Below are 14,775 nucleotides of genomic sequence, written 5' to 3' on the forward strand. Positions count from 1 at the left end.
GTTGTAAGTATAAGTTACTTGTAAATGTGTGGGTGTAGGGCAATTGAGGCGGGCCAGGCAGACGGACGGGATGCCGTGTTGCGGGCACAAGCACGAGTGGGATGGATTGCATTGGCGCTAGTCCGTGCTGGGAAACGGCGGGTGCAGTCGGCTTTGCGCCCATTTTCCTACGCTTCAGCCGCTGCCGCCGCCGCCCTGGCCGTTGTTATCTTCGCCCAGCTGCAGCCTCGCAACACCTGACCTCTGGTTATACACCGATTGCATAATTGCCAATACCCTTATATCCACTATCGCACAATGTCCGGTCAAGCTATTCGCTTTGTCGCTGCAGTGGCGGCCAGGCCAAGTACGGGCACCATTCAGTTACTCTGTCATGTGAAGCCGGGTGTCAGTGCGAATCGCGAGGGTATTGCTACCGTTTCAGACGAGCGCATCCAGCTGTGTGTGGCAGCCCAGGCGAGAGACGGTGAGGCCAACAAAGCTGTGAGGCGAGTCGTTGCTGATGCGCTCGGAGTACCAAAGTCGGATGTCGAGGTTATCAAGGGTATGAAGAGCAGGGATAAGACGGTGGCTGTTCGGGCAAGTCTCCTAGAAGCGCCCGAAGAACAAGTCGAAAGGGTGAAAGTTATGCTACAAAAAGTTTCCGGAACTTAAATACAATATTATTCTTTTGGGTTAGCAACAAAACGAGTCCAGTAGTAGTAGAAAATCACTAGTATCACGTAAGAATTCAAAAAGTCAACTCTTGCCAGTTCTTAACTTATTATCATTATACGACTGTCATGTACAAGTCATTAAGGAGCGTTGTATATACACTATAGCTATATCCGTTCTTCTGCGAAATTACCAATTACGTTAATGTATCCATGATACAATACGATCGTTCTATATGTACTTTTGTTTGGTATGAATCGAATCGCAAGGGCAAGGCATCTAGTATTGCCAGGCGCCAGGGGCATCGACGGGAGCTATTCACAAGACGTTAGTAATCTGCGTGTTCCAAAAAGAGTAGACTAGAACAAGGTTCAAACTTACCGGCAATGGCGCTGAATGAGAGGCACTCGTCGCTGAAGGTGACGTTGTCGAGCTTGCCGTAGACCTTCCATCCATCATCCTCGGAGCCAGGGCAGGCAAGGAAGCCGCAGTCCCAGTTCAGATAGCCAAACTCGTCGCTGTTGGGAGCTGGGGTGCGGCTGAAGCCGGTGACGGTCGAGCCATCGGGGATGTAGGCAGAGTGAGCGGTGGTGTAGCTCAGGGAACCGTCAGGGCCGACGTAGACCTGCTGGCCACCGGGAACAACAACGCCGAGGCTGAGAGTGTTGTTGCCACCAGCAAATGTGGTCGTGTTGCCTGGTGGGCAGTTCTCAGCACCAATGACTTCTGACGGGCAGTAGGAAGATGGTCCTCCCTTTCCACCAAGGTAGAAGGATCCGCCGCGGGCGTTCAAGTTCTGGAAGTGGATGGGAGAGGCGCTGCGCTGAGAGATGACGGTGAAGTAGGCGCTGGTGTCTGCTTGCCTAGCAACAGGCTGAACAGCGGTAGGAGCTGCCATGGCGGCAGCGAAGAGGGAGGCAAGAGCAGTGGTGTACTTCATCTTGACGGTGTTGATGTTTGAAAGGCTGGAGACAAACAGGTGATTGTAGATGATTAGGTATTAGAGTCGAGGTGTTGTGAAGTGGTAGAGCTGAGTTGATGGTCCTGCTGGAGGTGTTGTCGACGTCTCTTTATATTACACACAGGGCGGGACCATGTAACATGACCTTTCATCATCGCATGGAGCCGTATTGCGTGTATGCGGAGTCGCTTGCGCGCCTATCCAGAGCACACAGCCCTGTCTCTGGGAGAGGAACCCTGGTCACACGCGACTGGCTAAGCTCATTCCACTGACGACTTGGGTCAAGATCAACCAACGCTAGCACAAGGATAGAGCAAATTCAGTGGGGCTACCCGCTGTGTTGTATTGAGATTGCCCAGAACAACCGTCGTACCCGACCCTTCCCATCCGAACACGAGCGACGGTGATGGTGATCTTCTCGTGTTGACTAGTACAAATGTTCATCAAGTCATGCGATGATGCAAGCAACCTCACTCCGTCGACCTCCGATGGGAATATCTCTCTGCCACTGTTACGAAATGGCGGGATCCAAAGTGGAGAGTATGATGCCATTGGGTACCCGTTCGTTTGCGACGGTCGCTTTTGCTTGCTAGGCAGTCCTGGACGGGGATTTTGCATCCCGAGAAGACGGTGTCTCCCTAGCACTTCCCCTGCTCATTATCTTGCTATTTTGGTCCGGATGCCAGTGATATCACTAGCAAATATGGACGTGTTTGTGCTAGCTGGGGGTTGTGAGCCGATCAGCAGATGCGGCGACATTTCTGTGCAATCATCGAAATTGGTGGAACAAATTCACGACCCAGCCCATCGTCATACCGTTCCCCACTCGGGGTTGTGCCACACCCGTCTGGCTAGCGCTCCTACTGTTGCCATGCCCGCAGATAACTGTACTTGCATGCAATACTGAGTGCCTTTCGCCTATGTAAGCCCTCGTATTGCGCTTGCGAGACCCTGCGCCTCTCTGGGGTAACGCTGATTGCCGCCCCTTGGGCATTAGCAATGTCACCTGCCATTGTTGTTTCTGCCGCAAGACCGCCACTGCCACCGTCTGGCCCTCGTACGAAGGAAGCGTCCTCGTAGCATCTCCGACCATGTCCGGAGCGGGTCCTTTGAAGCGCAAAACACAGGACCGTTTTGTCATGCCACATCGCAACCAAGGCATGCAGTGGTTAAAGAGCGCATGACATGTAACCCCTGTCAGCCAATATGGAGAAACTGCTTGATTTGGCCGCTCAACTAACAACAAAAGCTTGACAGACGGCTCGCATGGCTGCAACCGTGCGTTTCAATAGCCTACTTGCATGAACCATGATATGGGAACAGACTAGAAGGAGCGAGCAGCGGTGAATGTTTTGCGCCCAACTTCCAACAATAGAATAGAATGCCTCGAGGCTGCTATCGACCGTCTTCTACTACATCCACAGACAGAGCTTGCCACTTGCTGTTCCAGCGGCCACCCAGTCAAGCGTAGGGTGGAACTTTGCAACAGATGGTACTGCTGTAATACCATCGCCTCCCAGCTGCGCCAGCTGTTCGCCCTTTGCAGTGTATATGTCTACAAAGCGGTTCATGTTGCCAATGCAGAAGCGCTGCACATTGTCCTGAGGAAACTGTTGCCACTGGGCTCGTAATCTACACACATAGTAAGCATCATAGTTTGCAAGTATTGCATATATGGGCCGACAAACATTGTAACCCATCGCCCAGTCTGGTTGTTGTGCGGCACAATAACCGTAGGCTCCATCTCGGCTTCTTCCAAAGTCGTCCCGGCCTTCCAGTCAGCACAGTTCCCGAAATCATGGATTTTAATAGTGTCATCGTATGAAGCCGTAGCCACTTGACCAGCAGAGTTCCATGCAGCGTGTGAGACAGATAGCTTGCTAGTATGCTCACCAACAAGGGTCGGTAAGCGATCGTCCCCCTTGCCTGTGATTTTACGCAGATCCCAAATCTTCAAAGTACGGTCCAGAGAGGCCGTAGCTACGAGATGCGGGTGTAGAGGATGTAGGGTGAAGCCGCCAATCTTCTTATCCGACAACTGGAAGACTTGTAGTCCCGCTGCCTTTTCAGACGGCGTACGCATATCGTATATGCCGAATTGGCCGTCAAGCGTAGAAAAATATAGCGTGTTCGGATCATCCTTGGAGATCTCGAGCCCAGAGAGCGGTGCTTCTTCGCTTGCATCCGAGGGTGAATAAACTTCAATAGCAACCCCTTTTGCAAGATCCAACTTTCGTACCGTCGAATCATACGAAGCAGAGTATAGTGTGTTGGCATCGTGAGGGCTGAATTGGAACGTGTGTATTGTCCGTGTATGCGGCTTCAGGGTTGTGATGGTAGGCCCTTCTCTCTCCGTATCCTCATCATCTTCCACCTTGACCTCGGCGGCTTTCTGGGAAGCGTCGCATATGCCCAGGTTTCCAAGTTTGTCGCCAGCAAATACGAGAGGTTTGTCTGTTGTGGGATGCAGGCCCATAGAGTAGATGCGCTCGGGAGTGATTTTGATCTCATTAGGCTCAAAGTCCTCCCAAAGCTGCAGCCCACTCATGCGCTCTCGAAGTGCTCTCAGCTCTTTGTCCGTTGTTTCCTTTACGTCATTGTAGTCAAAAGTGCGCGCATATGGATCTGCTGGGCCAACAGAGAGAAAATTGCCGCTCTTGTTCCAGTCCTTGCCGGCGACCACGATGTCGCTGAAGTTGTATGCATCACTTATGCGCTGTCTCTTTGCGCGGTCGGCCTCCTTTATGGCAGCGTATTCGTCCTCTGCTTTGCGCTTCGCAACCTCACTGTCGGCCACGATGCCCCTTAGGCGTGACGACGTTCGACGCGGCGCAGTTTCTTCTTCCTTGATCTTCTTGGGCGCTGGCCTCTTGGTTTTTGGTCTCAATGGCACAGACGCCTTCGCCTTGCCTGTAGGCCCTAGACCTGCTTGCGCAGCCTCCATCTCGAGGTTGCGCAAGAGCGCCTGTGTCTTTGCGATATTTTCCTGTCTCTTGCGCTCATACTCGCTAACTTCGACATTTTTCCCGCGCGCCATGGCGGTCTTGTTTCTGTGATACGATATGATACGATACGATACGATACGATGCGATGCGATGCGATGCGATACGAAGGAAAGGACTGATTCGTCGGGGATCGAGGCGCCGTCGCGAAGAGCAGTGATGGATACTGTGGATTACGATGGGGATGTGAACAAGGTGACAGACGAATCGCGTCCGGAATTGATTATCGCCTCCAAGATTTGCGGGACGTCCGATGTGTTCCTGAATATCGGGGGGGGGGGGCGAAGTCTTCCCGCAGTGCAAGGGCAGCGTCATTGCCACTAGCGTAGACGCGGTCGACGCGTCAGTCACGTGCTGGCGCGTGCATCATCTAGATGCAGCCTTCAGCCTTAGGAAAGCCAATGGAGTAGCCAAGCTTCTCCAATGCGGGCGTGGGCGTGCAACGGCGGGATCTAGCGAGGAGCGGATCATGTTGTCTCCGATGCGTGCGCTTGTGTGCTCGCCTATGTATGGTTGTCAGCGCGCCATGGACCGTCGTTAGTGCAAGATGTGATCGATTGCGGTCTTGGCAGATTGGTCGAGTGGCCATCATCTTTGGCTATCGGCTGATCTGAACTTTCTCAATGCCAGATTCCACCACCATGGCACCCACACGCCTGGCCACTTTGCTGTTCGGGACGTGCCGAGCAGCCTCAATTCGCCCAGCCGCAACATGGCGACAGCGATGTCTGTATCACTCATACGATTACCCCTCGTCGCCACCATTCCCCCCCGCTGAAACGGCAATTCTTTCGTCTGCATATGCACACGTACCAAACCATGGCTTCACCATGAATGCCCTTAAGCTGGGCGCTCGAGATGCTGGCTACCTCGATATCTCTACAAATTTGCTTCCACGAGGCGTATTTGAACTGATCAATTACCATCTCGTCACTCAGCGATTGGCTTTGCAAAGCAATGTCCAGTTCCCCGAAGAGAGCGAGAACGGGAAGAAGATGGGAGCCGGCGCCAAGGTTAGGACGTTAACAGTCGCACGGCTCCGCGCAAATGCACCCATTATTCACCGCTGGCAAGAGGTATGACTCTCATGGTCCACTTCCGCGGACAGTCGGCTAATGTTTTTCAGGCACTGGCAATAATGTCCCAGCCCACGTACGTCCCTGCTTCCATGGCCGAACTAGGCAAGCTCGCAGACGAAATATGGTTTCTGTCAGGCGACCAGAGTGTCGATAGTAGCTGGTACACGAAACGAGCGACCCTCTCGGCAATCTACTCGGCCACAGAGCTGTACATGACACAGGATAAGTCGCATAATTTTGTAGAGACTGAGCAGTTTCTGGACAACAGACTGCAGGATCTGATGAAGGTTGGTGGCTTCATGGGCAGTCTGGGAGAATGGCTCAACTACACGGGCCATTCTGCCATCAATGTGCTTCGAAGTAAGGGAGCTCGTGTCTAGGCCGGATCTGCCTCGTCACCCAGTGCCAGATTTTTATTTATTGTGTAATAATATGTATAGTATGCAGGCGCATTCGCTCCACGGAGCCAGAATAGGCGACGAAGTGATGGAGGAGGGATCTCGATTGCGACTCTGAATGTTACAAAGATCGTACGATGAAGCGGGGGTTGAAGTGGACATCGCCGATGGACTACGTAGCAGTTTGAACGGCGCAGTCATCAATCACACGTTACTAGCTCACCACTGTGTTGCATGGTTCGTCCGGAAATTTTTCCCGGCGCCTTGACCTTGCCGAAGTTTGCTGGAAGCATGTGCGGCCCGAGCTTCATGGGCGACTTCAACACAACACAGCACCACATGACGTTTTGCAAGAACACAAGGCTGGTGGGGGTCGAGATAAATAATACAGCTAGCGTCGGTTTTGCAGCTGAAGAGAATGGGGCAGTCCAGGGGCTCATTGCCGGGTATGGACATGGATATGTAGAGTAGAGCATTGAGGAGTAGCACCTACAAGTACTACTCTGCATCAAATGACGGCTGATGACTGGCGTGAACGGCCAATGACGCGGTGGCGAGAAGTCTAGTCGGACCTCTCTCAGCTCAGGGTCTTGTCGGGTGGGATGCTAGCAGCGATGGTCTCAATCAGTTCGATCCAGCAGCTCCGTGGATCACGCTAGGCGCATCATCACGCCAACAGAATCAGGGTCCAGCAACCGACGGTAAGAAAAAAACATCATCATCCCCGTCACGGGCGCGCTGAGAGGCTGGGGCTGGGGGCTGGCTGGAACTGGCCGGGGCGAAACGAGAGCAATCTCGATGGCCTTTGTGAGAGGCAGGTGCACCTAGCGCTGTGTCGACGACGGGTCGCACCGCCCGTTGAGTCGAGTCGCGATGGGTCTGAACGGAGGACAGGATGCGTCTGGAAGGTCGCACTGCCGGCAGTGGGAGAGACTGTGGGTAGAGGAGAGCAGAGCTAGCGTGTGGAGAGTGGAAGAGCAAGGCGTTATACCGCATAGAGACTAGCGGGGCCCTTGTCCATGATCACCGATTCAGAGAAGCATCGGGGGTCAGACAACAGACAGGGCCTTCTCTCGTGTCGCATTTACGATAGGGTCCAATTCGGGCGATAGACAAGTGAACCGACGAGGCTCATCGCCGATGCGTCGCTTGGTCCAGCCCCGGGTGCGCCACACCATGTCTTCGTTCCCTCCCAGGCACCTCGATCTCCACGACCTTTCTTGGCGTCGTGGGAATCGAGTACATCGCCATCCTTACCCACAGCTAGATCGATAATCATCATGGCTCCGGATTCAGAGAGCCCAAGAACTGTCTCTTCAGACCATCTGCTTCACCCACAGCCTCCATCCTCCACGCCCTCAGCCCGCTCTCTCTGTCCACCACCACCTGTGCCCGACAGACTCACCTCACGAATCTCCGCTGCAGAATCCCCCCATTGTTTTCGACCGCCGTCCACGACCTTACCTGCCCTCTTACACCTTACCCATCCGGGTGGCGTTCAAACCACAATCCCCACATACCAGTATCCGCCTGCATTTCGATATCGACCGCTCTCTTGCGCATATGGAGAACATCCTCTAACAATAACTCGACACATCACGCCAGCAACCATGAACGACCCTCCAGGCACCATACCGAAGTCTGTCATGAACCACCCTCGTCGCCCCCCCGCCCACAAGTCCGTTTCCCTCCGACACAGCCCTCCAGCCTCTGCATCGGGCCTACAACCCAAGGAACGGAACACGAGCCGCAGCTCCCCAACCCTGGCTAGTGACAGGGCCAACCCGCCGTCGAGTGTGTCGCCGCAGCTTACCTCGCTCAAGAATAGCTCGGGAGAGAGCAGTGATGCCGGACAATGGTTCGAGAAGACGAACAACAGCGCCAAACAGAGCAAATCGACTTTTGTTGACAGTGCGTTGTGTCTGAGTCCTCGAGTCGATGGAGCACTGCTAATCGTCATGCTGTAGATGAGCCGCCTTTTTTCCTCCGCAACTCCTCTTCGTCCGACACACCACCCGACCAGTCACATTCCAATGTTACAAACTCAGCAATGCCATACCGTCCCAGCTTAGGTCATATAGGTACCGACGGCAGCAGTACCGAAGACTTTCGAAGCGTCATCGACGACCTGACCGTAGCAAACAAGCGCCTCAAGCAAAGGCTCAAGAAGTACGAGAAGCTCTACGACGCTCATCTGCAAGACGAGAAGCTATTCGAAGTCAGATTTCACGGTCTACCTGATCACAAGAAGAAAGAGCTGGAAGAGACGCTGCGCAAATTTGCTTCTGAGCTCGACGACGGAATCACCAATGATTACGCGCGCGTGCCGGCGGCCTATACCCCAGCACTCGACACCCACAACACCTCTTCGTCAACATCACGGTTTGCCGAGTCTGGTTATGCGTCCTTGTCAGCATCTGGTCAAAACTCGGCGGGAGCCTCAAGCCAAGAAAAGGATCGTAAGATGACCCGGTCAGCATACAGCCGCCAGCAACAGAGCATCCAATCATACCTTCATGACATCCCAATGGGTTTGATGCCGAATACCAAAAGTGTCCCAATGACTGAGAAGTCGAAAAAGAAAATGGTCGTTCGGCGCTTGGAGCAAATATTTGCTGGCAAGCGATCAGCGCCCGGATCGCATCCACAGCCAATGCAACAGCAAGAGGTTGCCCAGTCAGCAGCAACGGCAGATCGCGAGCAACGGGAAGCGACTGGCCAGCATTTCAGACCAGAAGGCCAGCGTGAAGCTCGCATCATGTCTGGCCGTGGCGCAGCTGACGAAGATGAGGTAAATCAGAACGAGGCTATCCAAGGACTGCGACCTACTCTGCACATTGAGGAACATGACTTCGCTGGCTCAGGCTCTTCTCCTGATCAACGACCTACTCGTCCACTGGACTTGGACCCTTATCGTGCGCAGATACCAAATGACAACATGACTTACATCCGGCATCTTGGTTTCAGCCCACCCGATATGAACTCTGGAGAAGCCCCACTTGGCCATGGCTGGATATATCTCAACTTGCTTATCAACATGGCACAACTACATACCCTCAATGTTACTCCAGAATTTGTCAAGGATGCCCTACAGGATTATAGCAGCCACCTTGAGATTTCTCGCGATGGGCGCAAGATTCGATGGAAGGGCGGTCGCGAGGTCACGCAACACAGTGGCGAAAGTTCATCGGAGCATTACAGCAACGCCTCGCCCAACGAGACAGGATCTTTCTCGCCTTTCAAGCGCATGAAGACTGGAAATAGCGGCAGCGGCAGTGATCCCACTGGTTCTGAGCAGGCAAGGCGATTGGCCCGTTATCAGCGCGAGAGAGAACAGAACAAGTTTGCCTACAAGCCACTATTCTTCCACAAGGAAGATTCTGACAACGAGGATGACTTCTACGGCTTTGATGCTGATTCCTCGGCAAACTATTCTCACCAGCCGCAACAGACGGGCAACTCTTCGGGATTCAGCAGCTCAGTTATGCAGAGCTCTTCTTCTAGGCCAAGAAGGCGTGAGAACGGACCCATGATTTTCTACAACAAAGCCAAGTTCTGTACTGACCTTAGTGGTGACAACAACGGGGCGTTTCTCACAATGCCCGGTAATTACCAAACTATCACCAGCCAGCCCCTGGGCGCAAAGTTGAGCTCGTCATCGTTGAACAATGCTGCCACCGAACTTTCAGAGCCACGAGGCCCCTTGGATACCCTGATGATGGAGACTGAGTCAAACAACGGTTCACGCACCGTCTCTAGTGGAGACAACATGAGCTTTTCTCCAGAAGCCCTGAGGGATAATAGTGGCAACACCAGTCCGGAGCTCATGGACTTTGAGGCTTCTGGTATTGGTGGTGTACAGCCGGAGGACAACTTCTCCATCCATGTTCGTCGCTCGCAAATACCAATAGTACCTTCCCACGTTGCCGCTCGCCAACGAACAAGCTTTTATCCCAAGGCCATTCAAGATGCGCTCCGTTCCGAGCATGACCCAATGGAAACCGAGTCTCCACGGTCCAGTCCCCAGCGCGTTATTCAAGAGAAGATTCTTTCTACATCGCGCAAGGATTTGCCCAACTCGACTCTACCGCCTGCATCCTTCCTTCCCCTCGACTCTTGTTCCTCAGGCGATATCGATTCTGAATTTGCATCTGACGCTTCTTCTGAACCCGAATCTGATTCCGATTGCCCGGCTACAGCGATGCAGATTCTCAATATTGCGCCTGTTCGCTCAGATCAATCTGAAGCGTCAGACTCCGATTACGAAGATAGCGACGATGGCAGCGTTGACCTGTTGGCCACTGCTCGCCTACAAAATCCTAATGCTGTTATTGCGAGCGAGCGTGAATACGATGCTGCACTTGCAGATCGCCTCGCTGAGGAAATACCTGCTGGTAGCTCAGCAGCAACCGCAGGCGGTGGAAGTGGATTCAACAGTCCTGTCGGTGGTGCCCGTGACGTAGAGAATCGGGTTAGCCGACAAAGTGGATCGAGTAGTATGGCATCTGGTCCCATGGCATCTGGTCCCATCAGATTGAAGCGTGCTAGGACCAGCGATTCGACGAACCCGCAACCGACGAAGAGCCCAAAGACCAGAAAGGCAGAGCTTTAAAGTCGATTTAGATGACTTTTTAGGGAAATTTGATTGCATTTCAGTTGGTTATTTCTCCTGTTGGAGTTGAAGAGGTTCCGGAGCCAGAGGATGTTTTCTCTTTTCCTGTGCATAGTTTTACGTCTTTGATACCCCTTTTTGTTGCCCGATGGCAGTTTGATACCCTCTTGGGCAACACGAATGAAATTTGCTCAAACACATGTATGTATGCCTCGTCGTGAATCTCGTAGGGTTACACATAGTCAATTAATAACTTAACTATGCTATCACGTTGATCTCGTTTTTTTCCTAAAAAAAATTTCAGACGCAATTAAGAATGTGTGTTCGCCAAGTTTGGCAATGCAGAAGCTGGGAGAGTGCCAAGGTAGCCCCTTTTCGGTGCGACATTTCATACCTTGCCTCTATGATGGACCATCCCCGAGAAACGTAGATTCAAAATCATTATTGTTTTGTACACCCAGTATGTCCTTTTCTTGTCTGAGAATAGCACGTGAGACTCTCGTATTAATTGTCGCACATCGGTAGTAGCTCGGCGCGTCAAGTTTGCACCAGCGGTACGTCATAGTCGCCGATTTCCGTGTCACACCCGCAAGTACCCGGTCCTTGGGACAAGACGGCCCTTAAATAAATTTCAAAAAAAGGGGAAAATATTCAATACAATAAGAGATAATGCCAAAAAATCTCCGTTTTTAGGCATACCAAACATCGTTCCATGGTGACAATCATGTTGTCTAGTCGCCTGTCCCAAGTGCCTTCTGGCGTCAGGGAACTAGTGTCTATAACCTCGAGAACGAGTGTCTCACGAGTAGTACCATCATGTCGGGCTGGTGGTGCTCTGGTAAGTGGAAAGAGCTTGGAGCAGAAAAGACAGATTACGATGGAGCAATTGAACCAAGACAAAGACAGTATGCATCAACCGCTCTTACATTACAACTATCTACTCCCGTCATCGAGACTGACAAACATATATCTAGGCCGAGAACGTGTAGTCATTCTTGGGTCAGGCTGGGCAGGCTTCACCGTTGCCCGCGCTCTAGACCCCTCAAAGTATCAAACTATTGTTGTTTCTCCCCGGTCATACTTTGCCTTTACCCCTCTGCTTGCTTCTACAGCAGTAGGCACACTGGAATTCAGAACTGCACTAGAACCTGTCCGGAGCCGAAGGACCAAAGTGGAATTTCTGCAGGGCTGGGCTGATGATGTGGATTTCAAGAATCGAACCATTACTATTGAAGAGGCGGTCGATGATCCAAAGCAAGGTGTGGCGCTGACAACTGACCGACACGCGGGAAAGACTGCAGAGCAGAGGGCTCTTGAGAAGAAGCAGGAGACCAAAGAGGGCAAAATGTTCGATGTGGACTACGACAAGTTGATCGTTACCGTGGGCTGCTACAGCCAGACATTTGGCACACCGGGTGTCAAGGAACATGCCTTCTTCCTCAAAGATGTGGGCGACGCACGCAGAATCCGAAACCGTATTCTAGCCTGCTTCGAAGGCGCCGCCCTTCCCACCACTCCTGTGGACATGAAGCGTCAACTACTAAACTTTGCTGTTGTAGGTGGCGGACCAACCGGCATCGAGTTCAGTGCCGAACTCCACGACCTGATCAATGAAGACTTGAAGAAGCTATACCCAGAACTCATCCAGTATCACAAGATCACCGTTTACGACGTAGCCGAAAAGGTTCTCCCCATGTTCGATAAGAAACTAGCCGACTACGCCATGCAAAAGTTCAAGCGCGAAGGCATCGACATCAAGACGAGTCATCACGTCGAAGAGCTGCGTGCCGGAGCACCCGTGGAAACGAGTAACTCAGGAAAAGTCCAAGACTCGCACCTATATACTCTCAAGATCAAAGAACAAGGCGAAATCGGCGTGGGCATGTGTGTATGGAGTACGTCCTTCTTTCCCTACTCTCTCATAAAAACCCCTTTTACTAACAAATTCCCCTTCTCCAAATAGGCACAGGCCTAATGCAAAACCCCTTCGTCCACACCGCACTCTCCAGCGTCCGCTCCGCTCCTTCCAACCTCATAACCCCTTCTCCCTCATCCTCTTCACCCTCCTCTGTCCAATGGACCGTAAAAAAAGACCCAAAAACCGGTTCCATAATAACAGACTCCCATCTCCGCGTTAAACTCGTTCCCGCCGATTCATCTCCCTCTTCTTCTTCATCCCCAGAACCCTCATCTTCCGCTTCCGCGTCAGAAAAAACAGAAGCAATACACCCAGACGTCTTCGCCCTAGGCGACTGCGGCACAATCGATGCAGCAAACTATCCCGCCACCGCGCAAGTCGCAAGCCAGAAAGCCGTCTGGCTCGCCAAACAACTGAATAAATCGTCAACCCTACAAAGTTCAGCAAAGGGCTTCACGTACCGCGATCTAGGCACGCTGGCCTACATTGGTAATTGGAATGCACTGTTCCAGGGCGGCGGCAAGTGGGGAGGCAGATTACAAGGTTATGTAGCGTGGATTATCTGGCGGGGAGCGTATATCACGCGAACGGTGAGTTTGCGGAATAAAGTGCTTGTGCCTGTGTATTGGGTTGTGAATTGGGTGTTTGGGCGGGATATAAGTCGATTTTGAAAGTCCCTGTCCTGGTCAATGTAAAATGCTCAAGGAGAAGAAGAAGAAGAAGAAGAAGAAGAAGAAGAAGACAAAAACGGAACAAATTCAATGTTTGCATACAACAACAGGGTATCCCTAAAATCCACTTGAAAAAACAAACGCCAACATGACCGTTTGAAACCCCACAAAACACAAAGCACACATCTTCACTTCCCCCCCAAATACCCCACCACATCCCCCGCCCTCTCCAACCGCGCCCTCGTCTCAGGCAACCCCTTATTCAAAGCCTGCAACCCCTCAACCGCCCTCTCCCAATTCCTCTGCACCTCCTCCTGTCTCACCCCCTTCTCCACACCCGCCACATCACCTTGCCCAACCTTCCCAACCCTCTCCTCAAGCACCCCCCACATCTCCCGCCCCTCCCCCTCCTCCCTCTCAAACCTCTCTTCAAAAGCCTTGGCCGCAACCCCCGGCGTAACCCTCCTATGCTGACTAATCTTGGCAACAAGCGCATCGCGCCTCGCAACCGCATCTCCCAGCCTAGTCCTCAGTTTCTCATCAAACGCCTCAAACTCTTCTCTTTCCACCGCCGTCTCCGCCTCTCTGCCTTGTACATCCATGGCATCAGCGTCAGCGTCAGCGTCGCCGATGATGTCAATCCCGTTTATGCTAATGTTTTGTCGCATGCCGCGTAGTACCTGTGCTACGAACGCGTCGACGAGTTCTTCGACGCTGCGGCGGAGGTCGTCGGGTTCGGCAGGGGCAGAGGGTACGGGAGGGAGGTGCAGGTCAAGTTTTTGGCGGGCGGCGGTCCGGATTTGCGATGTGAGGTAGATGAGGTCTGAGGGGGATTGGAGTTCGATTTTGCGGTGCGACGAGTCCATGGTGAGGAGTGGGACTCGATTTGTTGTGGGATGATGGGGGGGTTGGTAGAAAAGGGGAAAGAGCGTTCTTCGTATAATCTTGGAAAGAGGGCGCTCGCTTTGTTTCGCTTGGGAAAGGTGTGGTTTTTTGCTGGAGAAGAAACGTTTGCAGACTTGTTGTGTTTTTTTCGTGATGTTGTTTGTTTGGCGGTCGGCGGAATATGGATCGCGCTGCGCGACGTTTTGCGGCGGCCACGCTCTAATCGATAAGGGAGACCGGGGGTGCCGAGGTGTGGGGCCAATGCACCCTGAATCCCCATGTGCTGTACGGAGTGAGACAGCATAGCGGACGCACCTGGACAGTTCAAGTATACACAAATGTTTGATTTATAAATGTTTATTTATATTCTTCGAGTTTATAAATGTCTCATTGACAATGAGTGAAGCATCCTGTAACACCGTGACCCAATCCCTCATGTAGTATGCACCCCCAGCGCCTACAACAGTGCCAAACGCCATTCCATCCCAATGTCAACATAATCCCAATAACGCATTGTCAAACAAAATAATGCCAGAACATATATGTACCAAATCCACCCGATTATCACCATCAACATTCAACCCCAAACCTCAGT

At 52.4% G+C, this 14,775-nt stretch overlaps 8 protein-coding genes across 8 annotated transcripts; 4 read left to right on the plus strand and 4 right to left on the minus strand.

Annotated features, from left to right (window-relative positions):
* Nucleotides 1–297: 297 nt before the first annotated feature.
* On the plus strand, nucleotides 298–654 carry COCCADRAFT_31873 (uncharacterized protein; the record flags this gene model as incomplete). Its single annotated transcript, XM_007708341.1, has 1 exon — nucleotides 298–654. One exon carries the CDS (start codon nucleotides 298–300, stop codon nucleotides 652–654), a length of 357 nt encoding a protein of 118 aa, XP_007706531.1.
* A 279-nt stretch (nucleotides 655–933) lies between these two features.
* COCCADRAFT_81207 (uncharacterized protein) lies at nucleotides 934–1,594 on the minus strand (the record flags this gene model as incomplete). The annotated part of the gene is made up of 2 exons (XM_007708404.1): nucleotides 934–968; nucleotides 1,036–1,594. The coding sequence occupies 2 exons, from the start codon at nucleotides 1,592–1,594 to the stop codon at nucleotides 934–936; spliced, it is 594 nt and encodes a 197-aa protein (XP_007706594.1).
* A 790-nt stretch (nucleotides 1,595–2,384) lies between these two features.
* COCCADRAFT_81361 (uncharacterized protein) lies at nucleotides 2,385–2,708 on the minus strand (the record flags this gene model as incomplete). The annotated part of the gene is made up of 1 exon (XM_007708405.1): nucleotides 2,385–2,708. One exon carries the CDS (start codon nucleotides 2,706–2,708, stop codon nucleotides 2,385–2,387), a length of 324 nt encoding a protein of 107 aa, XP_007706595.1.
* A 319-nt stretch (nucleotides 2,709–3,027) lies between these two features.
* COCCADRAFT_21570 (uncharacterized protein) lies at nucleotides 3,028–4,652 on the minus strand (the record flags this gene model as incomplete). Its single annotated transcript, XM_007708314.1, has 2 exons — nucleotides 3,028–3,247; nucleotides 3,304–4,652. The coding sequence occupies 2 exons, from the start codon at nucleotides 4,650–4,652 to the stop codon at nucleotides 3,028–3,030; spliced, it is 1,569 nt and encodes a 522-aa protein (XP_007706504.1).
* A 606-nt stretch (nucleotides 4,653–5,258) lies between these two features.
* Nucleotides 5,259–6,076, plus strand: COCCADRAFT_81428 (uncharacterized protein; the record flags this gene model as incomplete). Its single annotated transcript, XM_007708406.1, has 2 exons — nucleotides 5,259–5,693; nucleotides 5,744–6,076. The coding sequence occupies 2 exons, from the start codon at nucleotides 5,259–5,261 to the stop codon at nucleotides 6,074–6,076; spliced, it is 768 nt and encodes a 255-aa protein (XP_007706596.1).
* Nucleotides 6,077–7,704: 1,628 nt separating this feature from the next.
* Nucleotides 7,705–10,706, plus strand: COCCADRAFT_81102 (uncharacterized protein; the record flags this gene model as incomplete). The annotated part of the gene is made up of 2 exons (XM_007708407.1): nucleotides 7,705–8,005; nucleotides 8,062–10,706. 2 exons carry the CDS (start codon nucleotides 7,705–7,707, stop codon nucleotides 10,704–10,706), a joined length of 2,946 nt encoding a protein of 981 aa, XP_007706597.1.
* A 724-nt stretch (nucleotides 10,707–11,430) lies between these two features.
* On the plus strand, nucleotides 11,431–13,295 carry COCCADRAFT_31878 (uncharacterized protein; the record flags this gene model as incomplete). The annotated part of the gene is made up of 3 exons (XM_007708342.1): nucleotides 11,431–11,611; nucleotides 11,681–12,601; nucleotides 12,670–13,295. 3 exons carry the CDS (start codon nucleotides 11,431–11,433, stop codon nucleotides 13,293–13,295), a joined length of 1,728 nt encoding a protein of 575 aa, XP_007706532.1.
* A 188-nt stretch (nucleotides 13,296–13,483) lies between these two features.
* Nucleotides 13,484–14,161, minus strand: COCCADRAFT_31879 (uncharacterized protein; the record flags this gene model as incomplete). The annotated part of the gene is made up of 1 exon (XM_007708343.1): nucleotides 13,484–14,161. One exon carries the CDS (start codon nucleotides 14,159–14,161, stop codon nucleotides 13,484–13,486), a length of 678 nt encoding a protein of 225 aa, XP_007706533.1.
* Nucleotides 14,162–14,775: the final 614 nt, after the last annotated feature.

This window comes from Bipolaris zeicola (assembly GCF_000523435.1).
Source record: "Bipolaris zeicola 26-R-13 unplaced genomic scaffold scaffold_1, whole genome shotgun sequence".
NCBI lineage: Eukaryota > Fungi > Ascomycota > Dothideomycetes > Pleosporales > Pleosporaceae > Bipolaris > Bipolaris zeicola.